General features: G+C 47.7%; 3 protein-coding genes across 4 annotated transcripts in view; 2 read left to right on the forward strand and 1 right to left on the reverse strand.

Moving 5' to 3' along the window:
- Window positions 1-2,586, reverse strand: part of exoc8 (exocyst complex component 8) — an 87,254-nt gene extending 84,668 nt beyond the window's left edge. For both annotated transcript variants that reach the window (XR_013078495.1, XM_076755857.1), the window contains exons 1-2: window positions 1,325-2,586; window positions 109-362 (exon numbers count right to left, since the gene is read on the reverse strand). Coding sequence is in view for 1 of the 2 variants with exons in the window: in XM_076755857.1 (XP_076611972.1) it covers window positions 109-362; window positions 1,325-2,474 (1,404 nt within the window). In the remaining variant the exon portion in view is untranslated. The remainder of the gene's footprint in view (window positions 1-108; window positions 363-1,324) is intronic.
- Window positions 2,587-3,163: 577 nt separating this feature from the next.
- sprtn (SprT-like N-terminal domain) lies at window positions 3,164-6,816 on the forward strand. Its single transcript, XM_076755558.1, has 5 exons — window positions 3,164-3,794; window positions 4,021-4,120; window positions 4,587-4,715; window positions 4,794-5,088; window positions 5,248-6,816. The coding sequence occupies exons 1-5, from the start codon at window positions 3,463-3,465 to the stop codon at window positions 6,198-6,200; spliced, it is 1,809 nt and encodes a 602-aa protein (XP_076611673.1). The 5' UTR covers window positions 3,164-3,462; the 3' UTR covers window positions 6,201-6,816.
- Window positions 6,817-10,319: 3,503 nt separating this feature from the next.
- fam89a (family with sequence similarity 89 member A) lies at window positions 10,320-12,772 on the forward strand. Its single transcript, XM_076756787.1, is given in 3 exon segments — window positions 10,320-10,704; window positions 12,399-12,516; window positions 12,519-12,772. Coding segments are annotated over 3 exon segments (498 nt in total). The 5' UTR covers window positions 10,320-10,455; the 3' UTR covers window positions 12,650-12,772.
- Window positions 12,773-13,191: the final 419 nt, after the last annotated feature.

The raw sequence follows: 13,191 nt of genomic DNA on the forward strand, positions 1-13,191 counted from the left end.
CGTGTGATAACGATAAACACACATTCATCTCAAGGATTACAGCACATTTTGTCTATAGAATATAAAGGTGAACAAAGCATCCAGAGCCAGTCTGCCTCCTCCACCTACCTGCTTGCTGAAGGCGTCCACAAACATCCTCATGGCCGATCGGGACCAGACCACGAAGGCGGAGTAGCAGCCGGTGTTCCCCGCGAAGTCCATCTCAAACTCTTTGGCCGTCTCCAGCAAGCTGGTGAAGAAGATGTTGCAGAGTTTGTGGATGTAGAGCAGCGTGGCTCCTTCGATGCGAAGCTGCCGGATGGCCGTCTGCACCGCGGCGGCCCGGTTCTTCAGGAACAGCTCGCAGGCTTTGGTGGACTGGCCTGAAACACAGCCGACAACCATTCAAGTCATCCACAGAGGAAACAGACTGATTCACAGTCTGGAGTCTGAGGCTGATCTTAAGTTCTGGTCTGTTTGAACCACAAATGTGGATCGATGAGCGTTGAATCTTTTCACCATTCATAAACTGACCAAAACCTCCTGAAACAGGTCATTTCAAGTCCAGACCACGAACATTTCTGTAAATTCAGTAAATAAATAATTTATAGAAACGCTTGTTTTTTATGACATTTTGAATCACATAATTTGTACGGTTTTCTGGTCTGTGTCAGACATTTTCAATGAGACGGGACGATTTTCTCCTTTTGTCTCGGCTGGTTTGAGTCTTCCTGCTGTTCTGACTCTTTCCTCCATGTTTAGTATTTGACAGTACAGCACAGCACAGTACAGCACAGCACAGCACAGCACAGTACAGCACAGCACAGTCCAGTCCAGTACAGTACAACACAGCACAGTACAGCACAGTCCAGCACAGTACAGCACAGCACAGCACAGCACAGCACAGCACAGCACAGCACAGTACAGCACAGCACAGCACAGTCCAGCACAGTACAGTACAGCACAGCACAGCACAGCACAGCACAGCACAGCACAGTCCAGTCCAGTCCAGTCCAGTACAGCACAGCACAGCACAGCACAGCACAGTACAGTACAGCACAGCACAGCACAGCACAGCACAGCACAGCACAGCACAGTCCAGTCCAGTCCAGTCCAGTCCAGTACAGCACAGCACAGCACAGCACAGTCTGCAGTGCAGAGTGCTTCTGTCATCATATCGCACAGACCTACAGACACTTTGAATGTGTGTGAAATGTCGCAGGCATCATCATTTCTGTAAAATCAGGCTTTAAGAGTCTAAATGTGAAGGTGTTAAATGATGTTTGTGTGCTTCCTTCAGCTCTCTGACAGGTTCAACCACTACAAACAAACTTCCTGCTCATACCTAGTCTGATCAGCTGGGACACGGCCCGCCGGGTGGCCTTCGGTCCACCACGAAGAGACCGATCCGGAGACAGCTCGAACACCAGGACCTCCGTCAGCTGCCGCACGCGCTCGTCCACCTTCAGCCGCAGCTCTCGGACCCTCGGGGTGACCGGCTGCTCCTTCAGATACTCGTTGAGTTTGTCCAGCAGGTCCACGGCGCCCTCGAAGTCTCTCTGGGCGATGCAAACGTCCAGATCCTCCGGCAGCTCTTGGATCCACTCCAGGCTGAGGTCCACGCTTTCTTCGGCGTCGGCTGGCTCGTCGTCGTCCACGTCGAAAGGATTGGTGGACACCTCGGCCCTCACGGGAGACGTGGGGACCTCCTCCTCTTTCTTGTGCCTGTCCTTGGTGACTTTGTTCTTCTTGGTTTCGTCCAGGATCTCCAGCCACTCCTTCTTGATTTTGCTGTTCTCCGCCTGGAAGATGCGACTGTCCGGGAACATGAGGATCTTGAACATGTCCTTCATGGGAGGGTTGTCCTTCACGTTGACCACGGCGAAGCTCTCCAGGTCGTACAGGGCATTGTATTTGTACTTCACGGTACCTCGACGGTTCGGCAGCCAGGTGGCGATTAACAGACAGTCGTTCATCAGGAAAGCGTGCACCTTCTGGATGGGGGACATGTTGTCCACATCGAACTCCACCAGGTCACCGTTGTAGACGAGGTGTCTCCCCGGGGTGTCCATGATGTTCTTGCCTCCCTCCACCTTCTCCAGCAGCGAGGTGAGCGTCCTCTGCTTCACCTCCTCGGTTTCTTTGGGGAACGCGGCCTGCATCTCTTTGGAGGTCTCGTCTTTGTCAGTGGACAGTAAGGCCTGGGTGATGCTCTCCATGATGCTCTTCTGCTCCGTCAGGATGTGGCTCAGCTGGTACATCTCGCTCTCCAGGTACGAGATCTCTTTGGCCGTCTCGATGAACTGTCTGTAGTTCTTGTAGACATTTTTCTTCAGGTTTTGAGCAGTTTCGTCGGCCAAGTTTTGGATTTTTTGCCGGTGCTCCTGCAAATCTCTGTCGCCATCGGACTGCTGTGACAGCTGCTTGACGTAATTTTGCGGGTCGAAATTCGGCGATTCTAGCAGCTTCCGTAGTCGGTTTCCCGTTTCCGACATCTTCTACCGTGTCTGTGTTTCCTTATTCAGACGAAATATTGACAAATCGCTGATAATTGCAGACAGAAGAGGAGCTCACGGAGGATTCTCGGTTCACTTCCGCTTGTAACCCAAACAGGAAGTTGTAACCTGGTTGACACCCTGAAATGTCACATGATTCGGGAAAAAAAAGTTGGCCACCAAATCGCATAAAAACAAACATTTTCAAATTTAATGTAGTTGTTCATATAAGTTTATGGAATCGATTATTGCTAAAATATTATCATTTAAAATATAAACTATATCAGACGTATTGCTAGATTTCATTCATTTAATCACAAAACGACAACACAACATCCCCGAGTGCATTTTTAGATAGGCCAACGGCTTAAATTGAAGAAGACAACAAGTCCCAGGATTCATTTCTCTGATTTCAAATCAAACTTTTGTCAAGTTCGAGAGTTACGAAAGTCTAGAGCGGAAAAGTAGCCTCATATCGAGAGCAAAATATTTGTTTATTTAACAGCATTAGTACATATATGCTGTACAACGACAAATAATTACAGATTGCCAATTTAAAATATACATCAAAAACGAAAACGCTATATTAGCCACACACTTGTCTTCTTTAAAAAAAAAAAAAGGTGGCCACTTTTTGATATCCGGATCTTTTATTTTGAAATGATTAACGGATATTCTTTAGTTGTATTGTTATGCTCTTGACACTGAAGTGTTGGCGCTAGCTTTCGACTGACAGCAGCTAATTCTTTCTTCCGTCGTGAAGATGTGGACGTTTTTACTGAAATAATGACACAGATCTGAGTATATCTGCGGGGAGTATAGTTAACAGACTGTGCTCTGGCTCCGATGAATCTGTCACTTATTGTTTGATAGCCGTGTACAAGCCACGTTAGCTAACGCTAGTTGTACTTTGTAGGCTAATAGACGGCGTAGCGTTAGCAGACGTTAGCTCCCTGCTGACCTCACCTGATTCCCTGTTAGTGCTGTTATGGATGATGATTTGCTGCTCGCCATAAAGCTGCAGGAGCAGTTTAACAGTGAATACGAGACCTCTTTATTTGCATCGAACGGCTTTGAGGATAATGGACTCGGTCAAAGCAGTAAGAAACGGAAAGTGGAAGTAGCTGGAGGTGGCAGGGATGTCGTTCCCTACTGGAAGCCGACTGTCCAGCCCGAGAGGCCGCTGTCCATCGTGGACGAGTCCTGGGAGATGCTGGACCCCAATCCCGATGTCAGGGCCATGTTTCTGGAGTTCAATGACATGTTCTTCTGGGGGAAACTCAGCGGTGTCGAGGTGAAGTGGAGCCCCCGAATGACTCTGTAAGTCACCGATTCTGTCAGATTTAGTCGTGTTGTCATTGTTGTCAGTGGGTGCAGCGGTGCTGTCACTGAAAGTAAAATAGGCTGATTTTTGAATGGGGTTTGGCGGAGAAGGGGCTGTGTGTTTAAACCACCCCGTGTGACCTTCTCCTCATGTTTGCCGTGCTTCTGGAGTTTCCCCTCGCGGGACAAACAAAGGAATATTGATCTTGATCTTCTCTTGCAGGTGTGCTGGTGTGTGTTCATACGAAGGCCGAGGAGGACTGTGTTCAATCAGACTCAGTGAGCCTCTGCTGAAGCTCAGACCAAGGAAAGACCTGGTGGAGGTGAGGAGGATCAGTACACCCATCCTGCTTTTCACATCCAGTTTCAGTGTTTGTTAAACTATGAGAATATTTCAGACGCTTCAGTTTGCAGTGAAGAGGATTGCTTACATAAAAATCTGTCCAAGGCAAAAGGATCAGAATAACACTGAAAACAGACCATGACGGCGTGTTTCATTTATGTTGTCTTCACCCTGGTATAACAGATTATTATGAGGGTTAACGTGTACAACCAGTGTACTAACAGTGAGTTTAGAAGTTAAAAAACAAAACATTGAGAATACATAAACAGGTAAAGAAAGTATTGGATTAAGTTTTCTAAAATCCACACAATGTTTTTCATGCAAGTCAGGAGATGTTTTGCCTTCAGTAGAGCTGAGACTGTCAGGGTGTGAGATTGGAGCTGGAGATGCAAAGAAAGAACACGTCCTTCCTTTTTCTTAGATTCATATTATCTTTGTTTCCACAGACTCTCCTTCATGAAATGATCCACGCGCTGCTGTTTGTGACCCAGAACAACAGAGACCGAGACGGTCACGGCCCTGAGTTCTGCAAACACATGAACCGGATCAACAAGGCCAGCGGGACAAAGATTTCTGTAGGTGTATCTTCTGTTACACGTTTGAAGTATTTAGCTGATACGGACACTGCAGTCATGAAATAAACCTCTGCTCAGGTCTACCACAGTTTCCACGACGAGGTCGACGTGTACCGGCAGCACTGGTGGAAATGCAACGGTCCCTGCCAGAACCGCAAGCCCTACTTTGGCTTTGTGAAGAGGGCCATGAACCGGGCTCCGTCAGCTCTGGACCCCTGGTGGGAGGACCATAGGAGGACGTGTGGAGGGACCTACACCAAAGTCAAGGAGCCTGAAGGATACGGCAAAAAAGGCAAGAAGGATGGTAAAAAGGACGAGAAGAGCTCAGAGAAGAAGACTCCAGGAAGTGGAAAACCTTCAGGTACAACTGCAGGTGAGGAGCTCGTTGCTCTGCTGTGGTTCCCCAAAATGTTGAGGATAATTTTTTTTTTTTTAAGGTTTGAGATGAAGCAGCAGCTCTTTCACAGCTTCGTGTACTCATTTATGTGATGAAGTTCTGTTGCCTGACTCTGAATCTGTTTGTTCCTCTCAGGTTCTGGATCACAGGACATAAGAAACGTCATCCCATTCAGTGGCAAAGGCTTCCTGCTCGGAGGGAAGTCTCAGTCCTCCACGCCCTCGTCCAGCCTCCTCTCCTCTCTGCTCACTCCTTCTCCTGCCAGTAGTCTCACTTCTCCTGTTCGATCCGGTCCGGACAACAAAGGAGCCTCCAGCACCTTTCCCCTCAGGAGACCAGCGACCTCCACGGGCCAGAAGCCACCTGTGAAAAGGTCTGTCAGCAACACAAAGGTCTTCGTCAGCATCAACGGCTCGCCGGTGAGAATCCCCAGATCCCAAGTCCGACAGACGTCCATTGAAGACCTCTTCAGCAGAAGCCCCAGGAAGTCCTCAAGCACAGAAACTGAAGGAGACTCAGTGACATCACCAGACAGGACAATGAGAGCTTCCTCTGCTTCTTCCTTCCTTCCTAAACAACAGGATAACCAATCAGCTTCCTCCCCGAGAACGTCTCAGCCGAGTCCGACCAAGTCCAGCTCAGCGTCTTCCTCTGGCAGCTCTGCTCAACCAACACAGCCCAAGAACTTCAATCAGGCATCGGGAGCAGCTGGGGGGGGCCAGGCGTCGAGGAAGAGGCCGTGGGACGACCGCAGCAGCTCGGCCGCCATCTTCACCTTCTTCCAGAAGACGTTAGGCAGCAGTTCAGCAGCGTCCAGGGAGTCAGTAAAGACATCATCACCTGCAATGCAGCAAAGAGCTGCCACCTCCTCTTCCTCCTCCCTCCATTCCTCTGCAGGGCTTCCCGGTGTGACCCCCTCCTCCTCCTCCTCCTCCTCTTCCTCCTCCCTCCATTCCTCTGCAGGGCTGCCTGCTGTGACCCCCTCCTCCTCCTCCTCCTCCTCTGTGCTGATGGTCAGCTGTCCTGTGTGCCAGGCAAAGGTGCAGGAGTCAAAGATTAACGAGCATCTTGACTCCTGCCTCTCCTGAAGGAGCAGCAGACTGGAGGAGGAGGTGACGCTGCTCAAAGTGGACTGTCTTCTCTGTGTCTGTCTCACGGGAATAATGACAGTTTGTGCCTTATTAAGAGAGCAGCTGTTACAGACGATGACGAAGATGATGATGATGCTTGAATTCATGATGTCGTTTTGTATCATATACGCAGTCGTATGACGTGAAAGGTGGTTTTTTAATATAAGATCCAGAAGCTGCTGTGGTGTGTGTGTGTGTGTGTGTGTGTGTGTGTGTGTGTGTGTGTGTGTGTGTGTGAAGGGTTACTTTGGCCTCCTCTGGGTTGCCTCCATACGTCTTCCACCTGAAATCTGCGTCTGCAGGAGATGCATCCTGACCTCTGCTGATCTGGAATCAGGTTTCACACTTGCCAGCTGTTTGTTTCTGTCTTCACACTGACACTGTGTCAGCGTCGCTCAGCGCAGGCTGAGCTTCATCACTCAGACCTGCAGCAGAACAACTTTAAATGCTTCTGTTGCCTTTTTAATCTCAGATTTTACTTGGACAACATGAGAAGTTTAAACTGTTGTTTTAAAGGAAACTGTTCAATAAGTTGTGGTTCTGTTGCCAAATAAAAGATTTTTCTGTCCTATTTAACAGGATATTGATCATTCCTGCACACACCGAGTGATAAATATTCACAGCAAACGATGACAAGATCAGTTAGTTAATAAACTGCAGCTGATCAAAGCAGACATTTAAAATCAACTCTTCCACAGGAAGGTTCAAAAGAGGAGGAGGAGGAGGAGGAGGAGGCCAGCTGCTGGTCAGGACTACGCCCTCCTGTCCCTGCAGACAGACTGGAGTCAGGCCAGAGGCGGTGACAGAGCACTGGATGCTGCAGAGGAAGCTGTTGTTCTCTGTTGGAGCCGCTGAGTGTGATGTTCATCCAACATCTGACAGACAGTTGTTTGTCAGACTTACAAGGTGCACTTGAAAGCAGCATCGATTTAGATACTTTAGATCTGCTTCGGTGGTTTAGTTCAGTGGTTTCCAACGCAAGGGTCCAGCCCCTCCAAAGGGTCACAAGGTGAATCTGAGAGGTCGTTATTTGATGAATGGAGCAAGAAAGAAGTGAAGTAAAGCTCAGCTGCGTACATTTTGAGCTAAATCTTTGCTCCTTTGGGAATTTCTGGATAGTCAGGGTTTGGGTTAGCGAGGAAGCTGTCATCCTCATCATCCTCATCCTCTCCAGAGGGAAAACTGGTGTCAGTGACAGCAGCTGTTCTTAGCAGCCTCCCCTTCCCTGACCTGCTGTCCTCTGACACACTAAAGGAAGCTGACCTCCTCCAAACACACACACACACACACACACACAGCATCACACTGTTCTGGTTTTTAAATATAGATTTTAGTCGATGGGATGTAAAATGTCTCTCGTGACCAAACTACCAGCTCAGAGGGGACGATCTGATTTTACCTGGAGTTCACCTGGACAGAGAAAGGCAGCAGACGAGAGTCAGAAAATGGCATTTTGATCGATAAATGACTGAAATTATTGATTATCAGAGTTATTGTGTGCTTGCTGTTTGTATGATGGGATGTAAGTCTGGAGGCCTTTCGTGTTCTTACTCTGATTTACTGGCTTTCAGCAAAAAGTCGCCTTCCTGCAGAGACGTAAGCGGATCTCTTTACTCCATTATTAGCCAGCCTACGCTATGACACTAACTCACTGTGCTTTTCAGCAGGCAGATTAATACAAGCCTGCTCCGGTTCATGGATCCCCAGGGGGTGCCATCAAACGCCTAATCCTCAGATCTCAGGAGGCGGTGATGATGGTGGTGGAAGCTTATGGAGGGGTCCCTCTGCTCATAAAACCCTCACACAAATCAGATTTTTACTCCATCCGTCTGTAAAGTGTGCAGCTGTGGACCGTCAGCTGATGGCTAATTGCTTTAAGAGCAGGATTAGGATTAACAGAGGAGGTGCGACACTTTTCACAGGCCAGTATCAAACATGATACTGAGTCGACTCAGAGGCTTAAAACAGTCAGTTTACCTTTGAGATGCAAACAAGACGCACCTGTTTAGCAGTAAATTGAGTTTTATTTTATAAATCTTTGAAGAAGAAGGTTAAACAACCTGTGATGAGCCTGAAAATGGACAAAATGGAGCAAAAAGAGGATTTGTGTTCTTAAAAGTGCTTAATATCAGTGGAGCAAACAAGATTGCTGCAACTAGTGAGTGTAATGGAAACACTGATGCTAACACACCGGCCTCTTCAGATAGACACTGAGCTAACAGGCTAACTAGCCAGTGAGCTAACTTCAGTTGTAAAACCGCCCAGCTATTACTCATTAGACTCTGTGCTGCAGTTCGAGTCGACTTTTACACACAGAGAAAGTTAAAGTACTCAAATGAACCACAGAAACTGAGGATTGGAGGCCACACAACACATGTCTGAGGGCCCCTGTTGGCCCGCAGGACGCACTTTGACCCACTGTGCATGAAGAAGTAACAACCATCAGCAAAACAAATTAAAAAAAAGTAGATGTGGTATAAATTTGTTTCACACTTTTCAACAAGTCAATCCAGAGTCTCTGTGCTGCTGAGTGTGTGTGTGTGTGTGTGTGTGGGGGGGGGGGGGGCACAGCACATGCCCCTCGTTGGCTGAGGAGTGTGTGTGATGCTTCTGTGTGTTGCTTTCAAGGTTATTGTTGTGTCATTGTTGTGACGGGGCTGCAGGCTGGGGGGGCGGGAAGTGAGGCCCACCATCTGTCCTCCAACTATTGTCCCGCACACACTCCTGTCACGACCCTGGGGCCTCGACACCCCGCCGGGGGACACCCTCAGCTTCAATGTGGGCCCTCAAATGAACACGAGCCTCCGTTGAACCGACAGACGGACATGAAGCTCTGACTGTCTGTTTCTGACAGAACATGATGCACTTTATCTAACAAGTTTTTCATTTGACGTTTACTTTCAAGTGTAAAGAAGTCATTTTATTTCACATTTCAGTGTGTCAAGTGTCTTAAATCAGAGACTATGTGGATCAATTGATCAGTTTCTCAAACATGATCGCCAAAAAGTGACAGTCAGCGCTTAAAATGGATTATTATCACTTAGTAGGAGGGTGAAAAGAGCAGTTTTCCTGCCTGTGAGCGCTGGCAGGGTGACGCCCAGCAGCCTCTGCGTTAAAAGGACAGGAAGCGGATTTCACTCCACGGCCACAGTCCAGCGTCGTCAAGTGTCCTGTTCGTCACAGCAAGACCGGAAGTTCAAATCCAAAATAAAACCCGAGTACTCGTTTTCATAGCACTGGAGGCTGTACGAAAGGCGTATTCCCTCATCTAGACTGGAAAAACCACTGTTATTGTTTGTATTTTTCAGCTCCACATAATGTCACCACCATAAACAGATCAAATTTTCATTCATTTTTAAATTTAATCTTACTTAAAAAAAAAAAAAAAACTCATCATTGCCGTGTTGTCTGTTCTTTAGTCACAGTATGTTCCTGAATGGATTAGAGGTTTTGAGTCACCATCTGGGTGTTGCACTTTAAAACTCATCAAAGTACTTGTGATTCGAAACCACAACCTTAAAAGTCCCGAACAGTTTTCTTACACTGTGAGCCATTCAGCAAACATATGAAACTCCATTTTTAAGCTTTTCAGTCTCTGCTTTCAGTGTCAGACTTCAGAATTCACTCAGTCTGATTGGGATCAAACCCACATCCTCAGAACTTCAGAGCAGTCTGGACAGCCTGAGCTGAACCCTCTTACTCAGAGGTTTGAGTGGTCCTCTGGTCTCACAACCTCGGTCAAATAAAGTACATGAGCCCATATTAACCAATCATTCAATTAATTATATAAGTATTGTCCAATTTAATAAAAGACATGAAAACAAGTATACTTTCAATGTCATGGTGTACTGGCCAACCGGTATGTCTGTCTAAGCCTGATTCCACATGAAAAATTCAGGTTTATATTTTGAAATGGGGAAAAATGCTTTAACAACCCACATGTTAAATGAGTTAGTGAAGTTAAAAAACATCCAACATATTCACAAGCGATGCTTTTACTTTATCGCCAACCGGAAACTCGATGACTGTGTTCCGGGTAGCCTGACTTGGCGTCGCTGGCCGCCCGGGGCAGAGAAAACCACGGCTGTTGCTCTGTTTGTTTGGTGCGGGAGACGACTGTTCTTCGTCGGTGTGTAGAGGAGCGGATTGAAGGACTCCACGGTCCAGTTCAGGGGAAATAAAAGCGTTACTCCACCCCGAAGCTCACAGGACGATGAATGGTAAGTCAGCGAACGGTTCGGCGGGAGGAATGGCCTGTATCGAGGGTCTGCCCCCGCTGCCGAAGAGCCTGAGCGGCTTGCTGAACTCGAGCGGCGGCTCCTGGAGAGAAATGGAGAGGATGTACGTGAAGAAAACCATGATCCAGGACGACCTGAGCCGAGGCAGGAACAACGCCGACAACCTGCTGGCGAACAAGCCGGCCAACCTCGACGCCGCCTTGGCTCTTCTGCGGAAAGAGATGGTGAGATTTCAGGGAGTGTTCGCTCACTTTGACGACCACAAAGTGACTGTTTTTCACCTCTGCTCCGCCGCTCAGTTCCGACGCGCTGAGCGTGCCAGTGCAGCCAAACTCCCTAAAGAAACTGTGGTAGTTTATTGTTACTGGCTTTAGGGTGAACATACAGATATCATGGCATATTATTTCAGACTTTTTCCTAATGATTTGAGTCTCCCGGTGGATTCGGCATATATACCAACCACTAAACACCACATTAAAGAAATAAAATGTCAACTTCCAGGCAGGGACTTCTCACTTCTCTGCCGCAGCCCGACGAGCATGTTTGTGCTTTGTTTGCTTGATGATTTGTATATTTGCTGAGATGACGAACAGACCCCAAAGTGTGTCTCTTTATGTGCTACCCGGTGCTCAAAGTCTTTCAGAGAAGAGAGGATAAAACCCGATTTTAAAAATGGAGTCTGGCGTTGAGAACACCTTACACAAGAGAAAACGGGATCAGGCACAGCTTTGCACTGCATGACACAAATTAAGCCATTAGGCTTGTGCTGAATTTTAATCCCGATTTAATACCTTTTAGCTTCAGTATGAAAGTTTTTCATGACTGTGAAGTCCTGTAGGAGGTAAAACATGTCATTTCATGCAGTGAGACGCTGTTTTACAGCCCTTTGTCAGCAGCAGGTATTTTCAGAACAGAAGCAGAGTCGTGATGGATGAGGACTCCTCTGTGGCTCCAAGTCAACACAGAACAATAGCCTGTATCCTCGTATCCACTCATTTAGATGAGAGGAGTCAGACTGAAGCTCAAACTTCACCTCTTGGCTGTATTTTCGTCGCAGGCTTTATTAAATCCTCTTTCTGCTCCACATGCTCTCCTCCTGCTGCAGCCTCGCCGCTTTGATGCTGTTAATGTCTTACTGTGACTGAGTCCAGTTGTCTAGTCAGTCGTCATCGTCCCGTACTTCAGAGTCTTCAGCAGCTCCTCGCTCTGAGCTGACTGACCTGCACGTCTGCACACTGCGGTTTGGATGCATTGACCCTGAGTTCATGCTGTGCCGTCAGCTGATCGCTGCCCTTTTCAACCCGCCACCATGTCAGCTACACGTTAGGATTGTTTTTCATGACCTCTTCATTCTGTTTGCTGGATGAATGATACTTCTTGAGATCGCTTGTTTATAAATGACAGAAAATGGGTAAAAATTGTCATCAAGCCTCACTTTTGAAGACGGTCAATGTACAAATGTGCAAAATAACACAGCAGGTTCTCAGGTTAGAAGCTGGAGCCAGCCGGCGTTTGCAGGTTTCTTTGCTAATAACTAACATTCAGCCAGTCGTCAACATTTTTGCAGATAATTTGTCTTGTAATCAATGAATGGATGACTTGTTTTCACTTCAATGTGGAGTTATTGATGTCAGCATTGAACAGAAAGTCCATTTAATGCTTTAAAGTCATCAGCGTTGGAGGAGCAGTCACACATTATTACAGCAAAGATCTTTTAAGCATCAGGAGGTTTTACGTTGAGCTCAGGTGTTTCTGCTCGTTGGCGCTCGTGTGTGTTCAGCTGATTCCAGCACTTCCTGTCAGACTTTGCCTTTTTCTTTGAAGCTCAACCAGCAAACACTGTGTACTCTTGAAGATGGCTGAAGGAGGCCATCAGGGGTGCATCATGTGCTCATCAGGGTGTTTCTCTCGTCTCCAGGTGGGTTTGCGTCAGCAGGACATGTCCCTGCTCTGCCAGCTGTGGTCGCTCCACGAGTCCATCCAGGAGTACAAGGGCAGCTGCCAGGACCTGAGCGCCGCCTCCAGCCTCAGCATGATGGAGAGCCCGGCGCCACGCCCACCGGGGAGCAGCCGGACGGAGAGGTCGGAGACGGGACGGCAACCATGGCAGCGGCCAAGAATGGGAGCGGCAAAGAGGACAGCTGGGACTCCTTTCACGTGACCATCTGAAGCCTCGCCGTGGACGCAGATCTTTAAGGGCCAGGGACTCGAGTGAAGCCGGAGGAAGAGCTCTGGAGGAAGGACGTGGTTGGTTCAGTGATGTCTCATAATGTCAAGCTCCTCAGGTGAAACACTCCCTGCTTGTGCTGCAGAAGGTTGGTTTTTTGCAGCGTGACCAGGAGCTTCATCGGAGCCGAGAGGCCGAGCGCTCGGACTGGCTCGCGGCCTCTCACACTCATGGATTATACTCCAGGACTCTCTATACTCAAAATTAGGCAATATATATTATTTCTTATATATTAACAGCTCTGCTGCTGCTTCTATAGCAAGTGGGTTTTGTTAGCCGGTCGCCCTTTTTGCAGAACTTTTTTACATATACAAAATATATGAACAAAGTTGTTTATTATTTATTATATAATATAAATAACAAGACGTTTGCTCTCCTGTTACTCTCCGGATGTTTTGTACTGCAGCTGTGGTGCAGCAGAGGACGGACTCCTGAACTCAGAGGACAGTGTTGGTGGAAGGAGACGGTGGACTGTGTGGACATG

Source organism: Chaetodon auriga, chromosome 18 (assembly GCF_051107435.1).
Source record: "Chaetodon auriga isolate fChaAug3 chromosome 18, fChaAug3.hap1, whole genome shotgun sequence".
NCBI classification, from domain to species: Eukaryota; Metazoa; Chordata; class Actinopteri; order Chaetodontiformes; family Chaetodontidae; genus Chaetodon; species Chaetodon auriga.